This window comes from Leiobunum rupestre, chromosome 6 (genome assembly GCF_980474605.1).
Source record: "Leiobunum rupestre chromosome 6, qqLeiRupe1.1.hap1, whole genome shotgun sequence".
NCBI lineage: Eukaryota > Metazoa > Arthropoda > Arachnida > Opiliones > Sclerosomatidae > Leiobunum > Leiobunum rupestre.
Window position 1 is genome coordinate 19,912,228 of NC_143389.1, and position 13,896 is coordinate 19,926,123.

At 34.9% G+C, this 13,896-nt stretch overlaps 1 protein-coding gene across 1 annotated transcript in view; it reads right to left on the reverse strand.

Moving 5' to 3' along the window:
• The window catches only part of Lgr1 (Leucine-rich repeat-containing G protein-coupled receptor 1), a 38,168-nt gene extending 26,479 nt beyond the window's left edge, over positions 1-11,689 (reverse strand). Inside the window, exons 1-3 of the mRNA XM_090178026.1 lie at positions 11,642-11,689; positions 11,483-11,557; positions 5,112-5,177 (exon numbers count right to left, since the gene is read on the reverse strand). Coding sequence (XP_090034152.1) covers positions 5,112-5,177; positions 11,483-11,505 — 89 coding nt within the window. The 5' untranslated portion in view covers positions 11,506-11,557; positions 11,642-11,689. The remainder of the gene's footprint in view (positions 1-5,111; positions 5,178-11,482; positions 11,558-11,641) is intronic.
• Positions 11,690-13,896: the final 2,207 nt, after the last annotated feature.

Here is a 13,896-nt window from a genome sequence, read left to right on the forward strand (position 1 = left end):
TTTTAATAGTTTAGTTTCTATAATGAGTTTCAGCAATTTAAATGATGTAATTTTGCACGTAATCCTTTACAATTTAAAATTTTCTCAGTTTACTGTTACAGTTTCAAGGCTCAAATTTAAGGAAAGGGTTTTAAAATATATAAAAGGTGAGGAAAAATTGATGGAAATTATTTTAGAAATAAATTTTGCTTTTTAAAATAATTCCAAAAAATAACTCTTTAATTCTAAAACATTTCCAATATCTGTGCCTTCATAGGTCCCAACTACCCCTTAAATCAACCTTCCAACTGCTTTGATAAATGCATTTTTATTTAATAGCTGTCCCTTTGCTCTGCCTCACAGGGCATATTTTGGCTAAAATTTATAATTGAAAATAAAATCCATAAGTTAGAAAATAAATAAGTTTTAATTTCAAAAATATTTTGAACATACATTTTAATATTATTGAATATAATTTAATATATTGAATATTATTTTAAATATTTTACTTAACATTGGGAAATAAAGATGATAATTGGTTATGTCAAATTGAGTTTTAATTTGCCATTAAGACTTAGATAACAAGATAATAGAAGTATAAAATTAGCGAATAAGTAGATAAGTCCATTATTAAAAGGGATAATAAAGCTAAATCCTAAACAAATTTGAATAAATTTAAAAACTTACTAATAGCTCGTACCGATAGGTCTTCGAGCAAACAAAAAACGTGAAACTCGGACCAAATAGATCTTCGAGTGAAAAATTAAATTAAATTAAATTAAATAGCCAGAAATTCCAACGGTAGACCGGTTTCGTCCTATTTGGGACTCTTCAGTACCGTGCGGGAAATCTGGCTTGCGACTATAACCAGTAGCATAGCCAGGATTTTGTTTCGGGGTGGCACACCATTGAAAAGAAGTAAAAAAATAAAAATATTTGTACGTACGACCATACGTTTTTGGGGAGAGTCGAATAGGGGGAGAGTGGTGGAGATTAGTATATACGCAATGTTAAGTTAAAAGGAACCACCTATGGACAATGCAGTCCATAGGTGGTTCCTTTTAACTTAATAGAAGTATAACTGGTTCTAGTAAGCAAGTGAAATATGCTAATTTTGGTACAACTTTCAATCAAAAACAGACCTTTGATGAGATAGTGTTTATGGGTAGCATAGCATGATTTGTGAAGAGCTTTTAATCGTTTACTTATGTATCAAGAGTGTAATTTATATTCACGAAGGCATCGTGTAATTTATAGAAACAAAGGCAAAGTGTAATTTTTATCCACAATGCAATATAAATAGAATGGGGTACAGCACACAGACATTGTCAATGAATATAGTCACAAAGGCAATTAATATGAATATATGTTATATTAAAAAAACTAAAATAAATTCTAACGCGCTTAGTGTAAGTAAGTACATTTATCAACAGTACTTGAATGGTGGGTCTCCAGCCCTATTCTGGCTGTACTATCTTACAACGGTATGGCTCGTACACTACTGACCCTCAAATAACAATAATTTCAGTCTACTCACTCTTTAAGCTTTTGAATAATTAAGACGCCTTTACATAGAGGATTAAGTTTGAATGCCCAAAACGTTTATTGTTATGAAAAATTATTCAAATATTTACCATACTTCATTACTGTAATTAAAATTCCCAAAATTATTTTCACAATGCTAAATGGATACACCTAAATCAAAATTCAATTATTCATTTTTTTTAACTCTGTAAAAAATCAGCTGGGTAAAAAAACTTATGTAAGAGATAAAACAAAATTAACTTCAAACTAAATTTCACTTTCCACAAAATTCTTTCTGGTACTACTAAATACGTTATTTTTAACCTAGAATATATGATCGGGTTCTACAGGCTAATTTTCCCTACGAAGCAAAGGCTTAACGGTTAAATGTTAACTACTATTAAACTGCAATTAAATTAATTACGATAATGATAATTTTTACTTAAAAAATACTTAATTACGTATAAATAATGAGATTTAAATAAAGTTCCCATAAGAAATGGTTTATTATTTCTTGAATAAAGTGCGAAAATCAACGTTAACTCGAAGACGGACAAAATTTGATTTTTGCATTTTTTCCGGGAAACTGGCTACGAGCTGATCAGTTCCATGTCAAAAATGGTACACTAACTCATAACAGTACGAAGCTTCTTATCTACAGTCGACTAACTTTCGTTAAATGACGGGATTCTAATACGTTTCTCGCTGAAGTTGACAGTAGCAACAAATCCGTATGGCTATCTCTGTACTGTACTGTACAACGCTGATACATTAATATTAATTGTAGTACTGGCCATAGGCGTGCGCAGGCATTTAAAGCAGGTCGGGCCAGCTTATTTTTTACGCCCTTTTAAGCTCTTGCGCCCTCTATCCTTTTTTGTGAAACTTTTTAAATACCACGGCGCTCCTGCGTAGTTCCTTTCTTTCTCAATAGATGTGGCTAGAAATTGATATAGTAGAGTATGTGACGAAACAATAGTACCGTTTATTTGAAACTAAACTAAAAACCAATATAGTTTACAAAATTACGTTGCCGCGTGGTGCTTTAACAAAAACGTATTCTACTTTTTAAAATTTGATTTTCATAATCCCATAATATCACATTTTCACTATATTAAAAAAAATCCGTCAAACCTTTTATTTTATCCTTATTAATCTAGGTATCTAGTTTTCGTGTTTGATTTATTACTAGCTTTCTACTTGTAGCCTTTTTAGACGTTCCTTTTTAAAATCATTGCCCGATTTACGTTTTCGATTTAATATATTTATTTCTACGCTCTGGTTCGCGAAGCAATGCGAAGAGGGTTCAGCCAAGGATAATATAGATAAAATATCTTTGGTTCGGCGAGCAGTTTCGGCGGGGAAAGCACTCGCTTACACCTTTTTCTGATAAAGCAGGATACACGAACGTGAAAAAGGGATTGAACGACACTACAGCAATTGTAAAAATCCCATTGGACTACAGTCAGGGACGTCATTTCTGGATTTTTCAGGAGGGGCCAGAAATTGATTTAATTACAACTTTCAAGAAATTACGTCTTTTATTTTCTTAAAATACTCGGGAAACTCCCCGACTGCGTTACACGACTTCGACTACAGTCTGCAGACCTAGGAACTACCGAAAATGCCGCAGTTTTGGTTACAGTTTCCTCATACAGCTCAGTCCTACTAAAAACGCAACAATCCGTCGAAAACTTCCCAGGTTAAAAGCTAAAAAACGAAATCAACGGCCGGCCCATCGCTTGTTTAGTCACTGAAGCTTAAATATTTTAGTTATCGCGAATTCTACTGAAAGCCGCCTGCGTCGTTTTATCTCTAGTTCCCGTAGGCATATATGCTATTTGGTTTTACGTGGGACGATTCGACGAAATAAAGGCCTAAATCATTTTTAGAGTAAAAAAAAAATAATTACAACTTACAAGAAGTTGCGTCTTAATACTGGCAGACAATAATTGTTGACAGTAAGAATAATGCCGCTAGGCATCCACCACAATACTGAATAGTGGGTATGAAAATCGCTAAAAATAAAGTCTTAAAATTTTAAGCGACCCGACTATTGATTCTACTGCGCTTGGCTGTATTAATTTTAGCCATAGGAAATCACGCTGACCCCTTAAATAAGAATGGCCTACCGGCCCATTTTTAATTTAAGAATTACCTGTACGTATCCTAATTTTCATAAAAATTCGTTTATCAAATCGAGACAAATTATAAAAAGTTTACTTTTTCAAATTGAATTTTAACAAATTGCACACCTTTGCCTAACCCAGGGTACACGAAAAATTAAAAACGTCGTTTAAACTACACTAAAACCGGCGTTGTGTTGTCGAAACAAAAAATATTGTACCCCAAATGTATCTCTTTCTATACTCGTACTTAATTGGCCAACTTCGTCTGAAATTTATAAGGCCTAGGCTGGTTAAATTAAAAAATTATTTTTGTTTTTTAAAAAGTGTGTTGCTAGAAAAAAATAAGTTGTCATAACTGTGTTAACGCTGAAATTCTGGCCATTTTAATTACATTTTTTTTACTCGAAAATCTCTTTGGTCCTAGTTTCGCGTTTCGATTTAATCTTCGAAGACCTAGTGGTCCGATTTTATCATTATTTTAAATTTGTTAGGGATTAACTTTTTCCCCATTTTTATTATGGACTTTTCTACTTTTTCGCGTAATTATAACCGCATTATAGTCTATAGGTGGTTTTTATTAACAATAACTGTGTCTCCATTTTGTTGAGTTGGGAAATTATAAATATCAGTATTTTTATTAAGACCCTATATATTACGACGTGTCACGTGACCTCGATAGAAATATGGTGTCTACTTGAAGTTGTTAAATATTCGACTCCGAAGAACAAACGGGAAATCAAAAATCTAAAATGCTCATGTGACTTCTGACGTTGTTGTTAAAACTTCTAGAGTGCTCTGCTTAACTTTATTTCCTGTATTTTGACGTGCTAAACAAAACAGCACGAACTACTTTGTGCTTTACTATATGTTTACAATTTTACTGTATTCGATGTCCAGCTGCTTATAAATCAATAGTTCGAAGATCATAAACGAACAAGTAGGTGGGAACCAAAAGATGTTACACGAACTCTCGCCGATTTGATTATATCAGGTTTCGTAAAATTATCACGGCTTAAATTTGCATTGAACTGAGAAAAGCGAACTTTGTCTTTTCGAGACGAAAGACTATCTATTGCGTTCTAACTTCTAGTACCAAAATATTACAACCTCAAAAGACATTATTTTCCCAACAGACTATGGTCGTTACCATATAAATGTTTGGGGATATTAAATTGACTACTATTTTCTATTTCCACATCCACGCCCCTATGGATATAAAGTTTATAGGTAATATAAACAACACTGTATCAATAACAATATATTCAGACAAAATGGTATAGCCAAATGATATTACCAGGTGAACTATAATAAAGATCTAAGGTAAGGGATCTCATTTTGAAGGCTAAAAACATAGACTATTCCAAACACCGTAATGAAGTGACATGAAACATGGCAGTCTGATGGAGCCATAAATGGACAACAACTATTAAGGGTCAAAACAAAAACTAACTTATGGTAGTTGACTTATTTTTTACTTACATACTCTCGGCTTTGACTCGAAATGTGTAACTTTCAACGATCTCTATTTGGTTATTGTCCAAGTCTCTGTAAAAATTAATATTATGATTAATTTCATTTTTAAACTTACTATGAAAATTAACTCTGGTATTGGAAGTGCATTTTATTAATAATAATCATCATCATCATCAAGGCTAATACCCAAGGCACCACCTTAGGCCTAGGTCATAAAGCGACTTTTGAAGCCATTAATTCAGGTGGCCGGGTTACAATGCGTAGAGATTTACTATAGACTTGGTTTCATGGCGAAACGTGTGCGCCGCCATCACTACGGGCTATTGTGAGTGTAATACGTGGCTGTACTAGTGATGAAGGTTTTGTTCTTTGAAACTACCTATAGCAATTTTACATTGTCCTACATTAGACGTCGAGCAGTTACCTTGATTTCCAGTTTATATCTAAGGAAATCTACATAACGAAAGTATCTTTCAAAATCTATCGATATTTTAAGTAGACTATTTACTTTGTCCTCCAAATTTCAATATTTAGTTCTTGTACTTTAGTTTCTTAGTTTCTTAGTATTTTTGCCGTAACTAGGTACAAATTTAATCACGGACTTCATTATATAAAGTCCTTGATTTAATATACTGCATACTAACAAACGACGATGAAAGAAAGTTTGCCCGTCGTGTTTTTATTCAAATGACAGCGTCCACGTTTTGTCACTAAAGGAAGAAATTAGGTATTTTTATGGCATTGGTGTTTTCGAAAGGAAAAAGGATGCTACAAAGTATTTTATTTTTATTTTTAAACTAAACTACAGGTATTTAAATCACGAAATAGGCAATTATTTATATCCATCCATTTTCGCTAGTTACAATACAATTTATTATTATTAATGATTTTTAAAATTAATGCGAAAACTTCGGATATATTTACGGGCTTTTAACAACTATTTTTATGATTATAATTGAAAACATTCGAACCTCCAGAATGTAAAGTTAATTGGTGCGTCATGCTTTAAATTCCAATGTGTGAGCTCTTAATGCGGTGGAAACTGATTTATTATAATGAGTACTCGTGATAGTTGAGCGCCACCTTAATTTAATTCAGCTGTTGGTTTGGATTACGCTCTACTCAGAAGCCCTTCATCCTTTCCACCTTCCAAAGGGCTCAAGCTTTTCAACCAAGTAATGTAGGGTGACATTTACGCGTGAAAATGTGTGTAGTGAATAGGCCCGTAGCCACGGAGGACATACGGGGGCGATGCTCCCTCAAAATTAAATGTTGCCCCCTCAAATTAAATTTTTATTGACCCCCACCTGCCCCCTCAATTTAATCCATTACCCCTCAAAAAATATTATCTGCCCCTTCATCTTTATTGGTTTTTTAAACTTCTATTCGTTGAAATTTTTCTTTTGGAACACTGGTCTTTGCCTAAGGTTTAGTTCGTCATTTATAGGTAAGTATTTCTTAATAAAATACAAGTTGTAGAATGGTCTGCTTCAGAAAACATGGTTTTTTATGTGCCCCCTCACAAAAAGCTACTGCCCCCTTAATGAAATTTTTCTGGCTACGGGCCTGGTAGTGGAAATCTTGAGATGTGAGCAGTAAACCCAAAAAGAGGGGGAAGAATAGGGAATTTACCGCTAACATTATTGCTATTAACAGAGGCGGCGGTCGAAAAAAATTCCTGCGGGTGCCAGGGAAAATATTTAACCAAAAATTAATATACTTAAATATTAAGCAAGAACATGTAAAACTCTATATTCTTATTACTATATTTAAATAAGTGTTCTTTCTAATATCTCATCCGGCAATGAATTCATTGATAACAATTAAGTCGATGTCTTTGGAATACTCGGTGTACATGGCTAGATCATTAAGCTTTCTTTGCTAAATACATCACGAAGTTATTCAGGCTATCCAGCATAACTCAACATAATTGGGTAAAACAGGGTACAGGACGAGGCAACTTTCTGTTTGGACGAATCTATATAAATCAATTTTATGCTAATTTCATCTCAAAGTTACTTGCATCTTCAATATCAAAATAGCTTCTGATTGCTATTTATGCTTAATTTTATTACTGGTGGGGCTCTGTCAAAGTATGTTTTTCTGTGGGGGTTTGCTACCTTGGTGTTTCGCTCTGTTCCGACATGGCCTACCTGGCTCCTTATGAAGATAAACTTCGACAAAAATCTGGAAGGCTACAGGGGGCTATGCAGCACAAGGGTTCGCATTCGTATAACCCGTACACGGTCACTCGTACGCTTTGGAAATCGGTCGCGGTACCCTGCCTCACTTACGCGAATGAAGTCCTATGTTTAAAGGAATTGACCATCCGACAGCTTGAGCAAGCGCAATTCTCCGTCGACAAGGCAGCTGTTGGGGGAAACTTTATGACCGCGAAGGTGGCGATCAAGGGCGAGCTAGCCTGGTCCACATTCATTGGACATGAGGCTCGTAGTAAGCTTCTCTTTCTCGCTCGTTCGGGGCCCTCCCAACCGCAGCAAGATTCACCGATATCTTTGGAGAAGTTCCCGAACGCCCCCTCTGTGGCGTCTCAGTGGAAGATATCGCGCATATTTTAGTTGAGTGTCCGATTTTTGAGAGTGTTCGAAGAACTGGAAAGGTCTGAAGAGTGTGTTGCCTTTTTGCTGGGTTATGGATCGAACTGCGCAGACTGGCCTGATTTAATCGTTACTAAAAGAATTCTCGGTCGCTGGGGTGGCCTGCGCTTAAAGCGCTCAACTAGTTAGTATGTTTTTCGAATACTGAGTTATACATTGCAAATATATTTGTACAATGTATTCGAAAAACATACAAATATATTTGTTGTAAATATATGTAATTTAAAATTTGTAAATTGTAAATAGTTATAGATTCTTCGGTTTTTTACTACGCTTGTGTTAGTTCATCGTTTATATCGAGTAGTATATTATTGCAGAACTTATTATTTTTATCATTATCACTGCCTGTGAATCCTATTTTAAATTAGATTCCTCCCTGTTATAAAAGGTACTTTTGTAAAAGAAGCTAATAAATATTCATTCATTCTATCAAATATTCATTCATCATTCACAGAGACCCTACGTTATCACCGTGATTTTGTTCATACAAGCATTTTTCAACTCATTTATTAAGTTTCTCTCTCGTCTGGTTTCATTTTTTAGCAAAATTGTTTACAGGGTGTTTTGAATTGCTCTGACTAGGCATTTTGTTCAGAAACTGCAAATTTGCGAAATTTTCCGGGTATTATTTCTAGTGCGGGATCGCTTTAAATCCTAAATTTAAAAAATCGGAAATATTTTTTGGTTTTTCTAAAAAATATTTTTTCACCGGTAGGTGCTAGAAAAATGTTTAAATGAGAAAGTTGTAGAGTGCTGTCGAAAATGTTCAAAGAAATTGGTTTAATTGGAAAAGAACACTTTTTCACGACGATATGAGCTGAAGAAAAAAAACAAGCTGTTCATAGGGGCAAATAGCCTTCGCATTTTTGTACGTAAATGAAAGAAATCACGTTAAAATATTAAATTCCTTAAAAGAGGACGTGTAATTTACCAAAACGCCAATTTAGGCCAACAGTAGGCCTAAAAACGTATCAGTAGTCCAACTACGCACAAAAGTTAAGTTTTCAATTAGTATTTAATGTGAAATCTTTTTGTTTTCAACCAATCTCTAACGTTTATTGCGTCTAATCAACATGCCACTAAATTATTCTCGTGATCAGCGTGCTTTTATGGTCGAGTTATTTTATGGTGAATTGTTCACCGTTCGATATCCAGATAGAAGACCAAGCCACAACACCGTTCTTGGAGCTGTTCGTGACTTTCAGACTTACGGAAACGTCAATCCCAGATTTCGTGAACCAGGTCGTCAAAAAATCAACATGGAAGACACCGTCTTAGCCTATTTTGTTGCAGATCCTCGAGCAAGCGTCAGAGGTGCAAGCGACGATCTCCGATTATCGACGAACTACGTGTGGACCACTCTTCACAATCACAATTTCCATCCGTATCGAGCGACCCTCCACCAAACTCTGCACGAAGGAGATATGGAACGTAGTTTGAGTTCTGCAACTGGCTAATAACCATGTCTGATGAGAACCCAAATTTCATCAATCAAATGATGGTGACCGACGAGTGTTCCTTTGGGAGAGATGGGCCTTTCAACCATCAAAACACCCACATGTGCATATGTGGTGTGACGAAAATCCTCACTGGGGTTTTCCTCACCATCATCATCAACAACAACTCCGACTTAATGTTTGGGCGTGTTTGCTCTGGGAACGAGTTATTGGCCCATTTTCCTCCCAGCTCGTCTTAATGAACAACGCTACTTGGCGCTTTTGCAGAACGAAATAGCAGACGCTTTAGAAGATATTCCGCTGGAAGCTTAAATACAGATGTGGTACCAACATGACGGCGAACCACCCCACGGACCTAGATGTGTAGTGGATCATCTTAACAACGAGTTCCCTCAGCGTTGGGTTGGCAGGAACGGTCACGGTCGATGGCCTGCGAGGTCTCCGGACCTAACTTAGATGGACTTTTTCTTGTGGGAGTTCATTTAAAGCACAATTTTACGTGACGGCCATTGAGAACATCGAAGATTTGCGTCACCGAATCATTTCAGCCTTCGAACTTGTAACTTCTGATATGATCAGGCGCTCGTTTCAAAACATGCTTCATCGTGCCCAAACATGTATCGCGGCAAAAGGAGGTATCATAGAGCCTCACTTGTAAAATTCTTATGTTTATTCGAATACAATGTTCAATTAAATCTTTCAGACATTTCTTTCATTTACGTACAAAAATGCGAAGGCTATGTAATTGGACCCTATGGACAGCTCGTTTTTTGTTCATAAACTCATATCCTCGTAAAAAAGTGTTATTTTCCAATGAAACCAATTTCTTTGAACATTTTCGACAGCACTCTACAAATTTCTCATTGAACGTTTTTCTAGCACCTACCGGTGAAAAAATATTTTTTACCAAAACCCGAAATTATTTCCGATTTTTCTGAAATTTAGGATCTAAAGCGATCCCACACTAGAAATAATACCCTTAATATTTCGCAACTCTATCTCTTGCAGTTTCTGAACAAAATGTGCCGTCAGAACAATTCAAAACACCCTGTAAATTCAAGTCAACTGTTATAATAAATAACGTGGGCACAATTGAATACGCATAAAGCGTGGAAATGTATACACTATTTGACGGTAACAAAAAACATTGCTTGAACTAGTACTTTCTTTATAATACTTAATCGACGAGTTGTCGACGAGATTTGTACTGCTCAAAAGCAGAAAAATAACTTACTTCGAAGCCGGAGGTGGTAGGTTCATGCTAACATTTGTTGTCAATATTTTATATAATACGTTTTATTATTATAATTTTAATGCGGATCCTACTAAAATTTTGCACACATGTTTCTAAACTTGTAAAAGTAAATTTGGTGGATTTTAAAAATAGATTTTGGCAAGATGTTAAAGCAATCTCTACTGATTTTGAAGAGCACCAATACATTTTCGAGCTCCGAGATTAAAGTTTTAATAACAGGTATTTTAAGTTATTTCTCTGAGACGTTTCATCTTTATGAAGTGAATAGCGAGAAATCTCATAGCTGAGTTATCGAATTTTGGGTCATATTGCTACGTCATAATGAATTTGTTATTTGGCGTGGGTTTCTTAATTATGGCGCAGGAGGTCACGTGGGATATTTTTAAAATTTTTATTTTTAGAGTTTCCTATATCTTTCAATTGTAAAATGTTTTGTTTCTGTTAATCACTTAAAAAAGAGGTAAAGTATTCCAATTTTGGTATGACTACTGACTACGTGATTCCTTATAGTATGACCTTATTAGATAAATATATTATATTCATTATTTATCTATACATTACATTATATTATAAGTATTTTACTTTATTAGTATTCAAACAAAATAAACTCCTTCTGCGTTGAGTTTGCAAGTTCTCTCCCCACTGGTTTAAGGGGTTTTCCCCCGAGTTCTTCAGTTTCCCCTTCCATAAAAACTTGTCGAGGTTAACGGTAATAGTTAGTGTAGGGAGCTGTTGGCTCGATCTCGTGGCATGCAGGGCTTGCCACCACCCTCCTACGCATTGTAACCCGGCCACCTGAATTAATGGCTTCAAAAGTCGCTTGATGACTTAGGCATAAGGTGGTGCCTTGGGTATTAACCTAGCTGATTATTAAACTTCTATAACAATAAAGCCTTGTTCACACTCGTTCTTATCAGTCAGTTTAAGTCCACTTATTTGGCAGTTTTGAAGAATGCATTTCAACCATTTAAACTGGTATCAAGTGATAGTGACCAACACTATAGACTATCCTAAAAATGAAATATTACGAAAAAAGCGAGCGCTTACATCGAAAAGAACTGTCCCGTCATTAAGAGGCCTTTGGTGTCCGGTATTTTTGTTAATCCGGTTTGCACAATTCTTCTATATCAAAAGTTTGCAATTACTAAAGAATAATTAAATTGTCATTGTATTTACGTAAAGGATGAGGTTGGCATTTTTACTTACATTTTGTCTAAATGCTTGAAAATGCCTCTGAACACATCGTTTGCTATTTCGATCAGTTTCGGAGCTTGTTTGATGTATCTGTAAAAGACATTTTGGGCATTTGAAAAAGTCCAATTTTATTATGGATACCAAACAAAAATAGCTTAAAAATTCTATAAGAAATTTACATACACCCTACTATTAAAAATGCCTTTTTAAATATTTTTTTATAATTTTAATTTGTAGCGTTAATTTAGGTAACACCATAAATATTTAAAAGTCTTAATTTAGGTCATTAAGAGTAAACTTTAAAATTATTTAATATTCTACAACAATGTATTATAGAGAGCGTAGAAAATTCCAATATTTACTACAAATCACCGTATTTTGCTAGCCTTTGGAAATTAAAAAGCGTCGCCAAAACTTTTTTAAGAGGTCCAAAAGTGAAAAATAGGGAACCCCTCTTACTTGCCCTACCTGACCAAACCAGCTGGCGCGGCTACTGCCGTAAACTGGACAACAGCAACTAGAAAACGAAATCAAGAACCCCGATTCGTTTTATTTAAAATGTTGCTCCTATCTTTATTGTGTTCACAAATCTTATTTTTTCTCAAATTATTTAACTTATTTAAATCACAAAAAGGGCTAATCAGGTTTGTGATCTGATTAAGCTCTCCACTTGAGAACCAGCTTATAACTACATGACCTTCAACGCCAGCTCATTTTATCATGGGCGAAAGGGGAAGAAACCGTTGCGTAGAAAGGTAGTTTGGGTTTTGTTTTAAGATCGATACTAACTTTCACTCCCTGCGCGACCCTACAAAGACCAAATTTTGGATAAGACACTTAGGAGAGAAAACCATTGTCTCCCGTGATCTCACCGTCTCTAAAAATCAATTATGATACAATTGAAAATTTCGTTTGTTAAATAAATCCAAGGGTTTAGACAAGGGCGGATCCATAGGGGGGGGGGGCAATGGGGGCGATCGCCCCCCCCCTTAGAATACTTGAAAAAACATAATAATTTTTGAAGTTATTGAAATATATTTATTTGGTGAAAGACAATTTATAACACAAATTCTAGTTGTAGAAAGTAATTCGTTTAAGCAAACGAAAATGAGAGCTCCACGTTACATTTTCACGCTCCATATAGGCTTCGAGCTTAGAAACGATAGCGCCATCTACTTAAATACCTGCCATCTAAATTTGTGAAGAAATAGCAGACGACTTTTGAATGCCCATGATCGCCCCTCCTTACTTGATGGCCTGGATCCGCTCCTGGGCTTAGATAGTTCGATTGCAAAAGCAGGACAGCAGTATTTGGGCCCTCATTTTTCAAATACGACGGTGTATATGTATTTTAGTCATCTTCACTCGTTTCTGCTACATAAAAAATCTTTCCCTGATCCAAATCTGCAAAGGAGCAGATGAATGGACGCCAATACTTTCATTAGCGTCAACTGAGTTTTCTCTTAATTAACAGTTGTTTTTTCTATTACTGCAAACTCTTTCCATTAGATTACCGCACATAGATACTAGTCAAGATTTTATTACACAACCCATAAAGGAAATATACTACGAAACAGGCCAAGAGTGATTCAACAAAGTAGGAAAACCACCAGTCATTGGACCACTGCGAAATATTGGACGAGACGCTTGACTTTACACTGTTGATTTAATTACTAATAGTTCACACTCCCTACAAGAAATTATTTATAAACTTAATTTGGTCTTAATATATCACATTAATTTTTGAGAATTGCAGTTCAACCAATTTGAATTGTGATGTCTAATATTTTATAGATCATAAACTAGAATAATTCATCTCAAAATGTTCAATCGAAGACAATCAAAGAATTTTTTCTAAAAATATTTTAAAATATATCTAATATATTTTTATAATTTCTGAATATTTGATCCACTTGACTAAATATTTCGTTAGAACGCTGAACTAGGAAATCGTAAAATATTTATATCCGTTAAAGTTAATTGCAATCTACGTAATTTAGCTTTCATTAGGCGACCATATTATTGTTTCTCAAATGGGGACCTGAGGTAACTATTTCAGGTAAACAATCTTTATTTTAATGGAATGAGCTTCAAAGATTAAACCTTTTATAGCGGAGTAGCTGAAATGGAGCAGTAAATTCGGAGGAGCATATTCAGTATTAATTACTCTGAAAAGTAACAAGGATACGAATAATTTACCTTTAGCGGAACATTTATTCCAAAAATACCCAATCTTGTCCCTTCCTAAATAATGCTGTAACTATGAA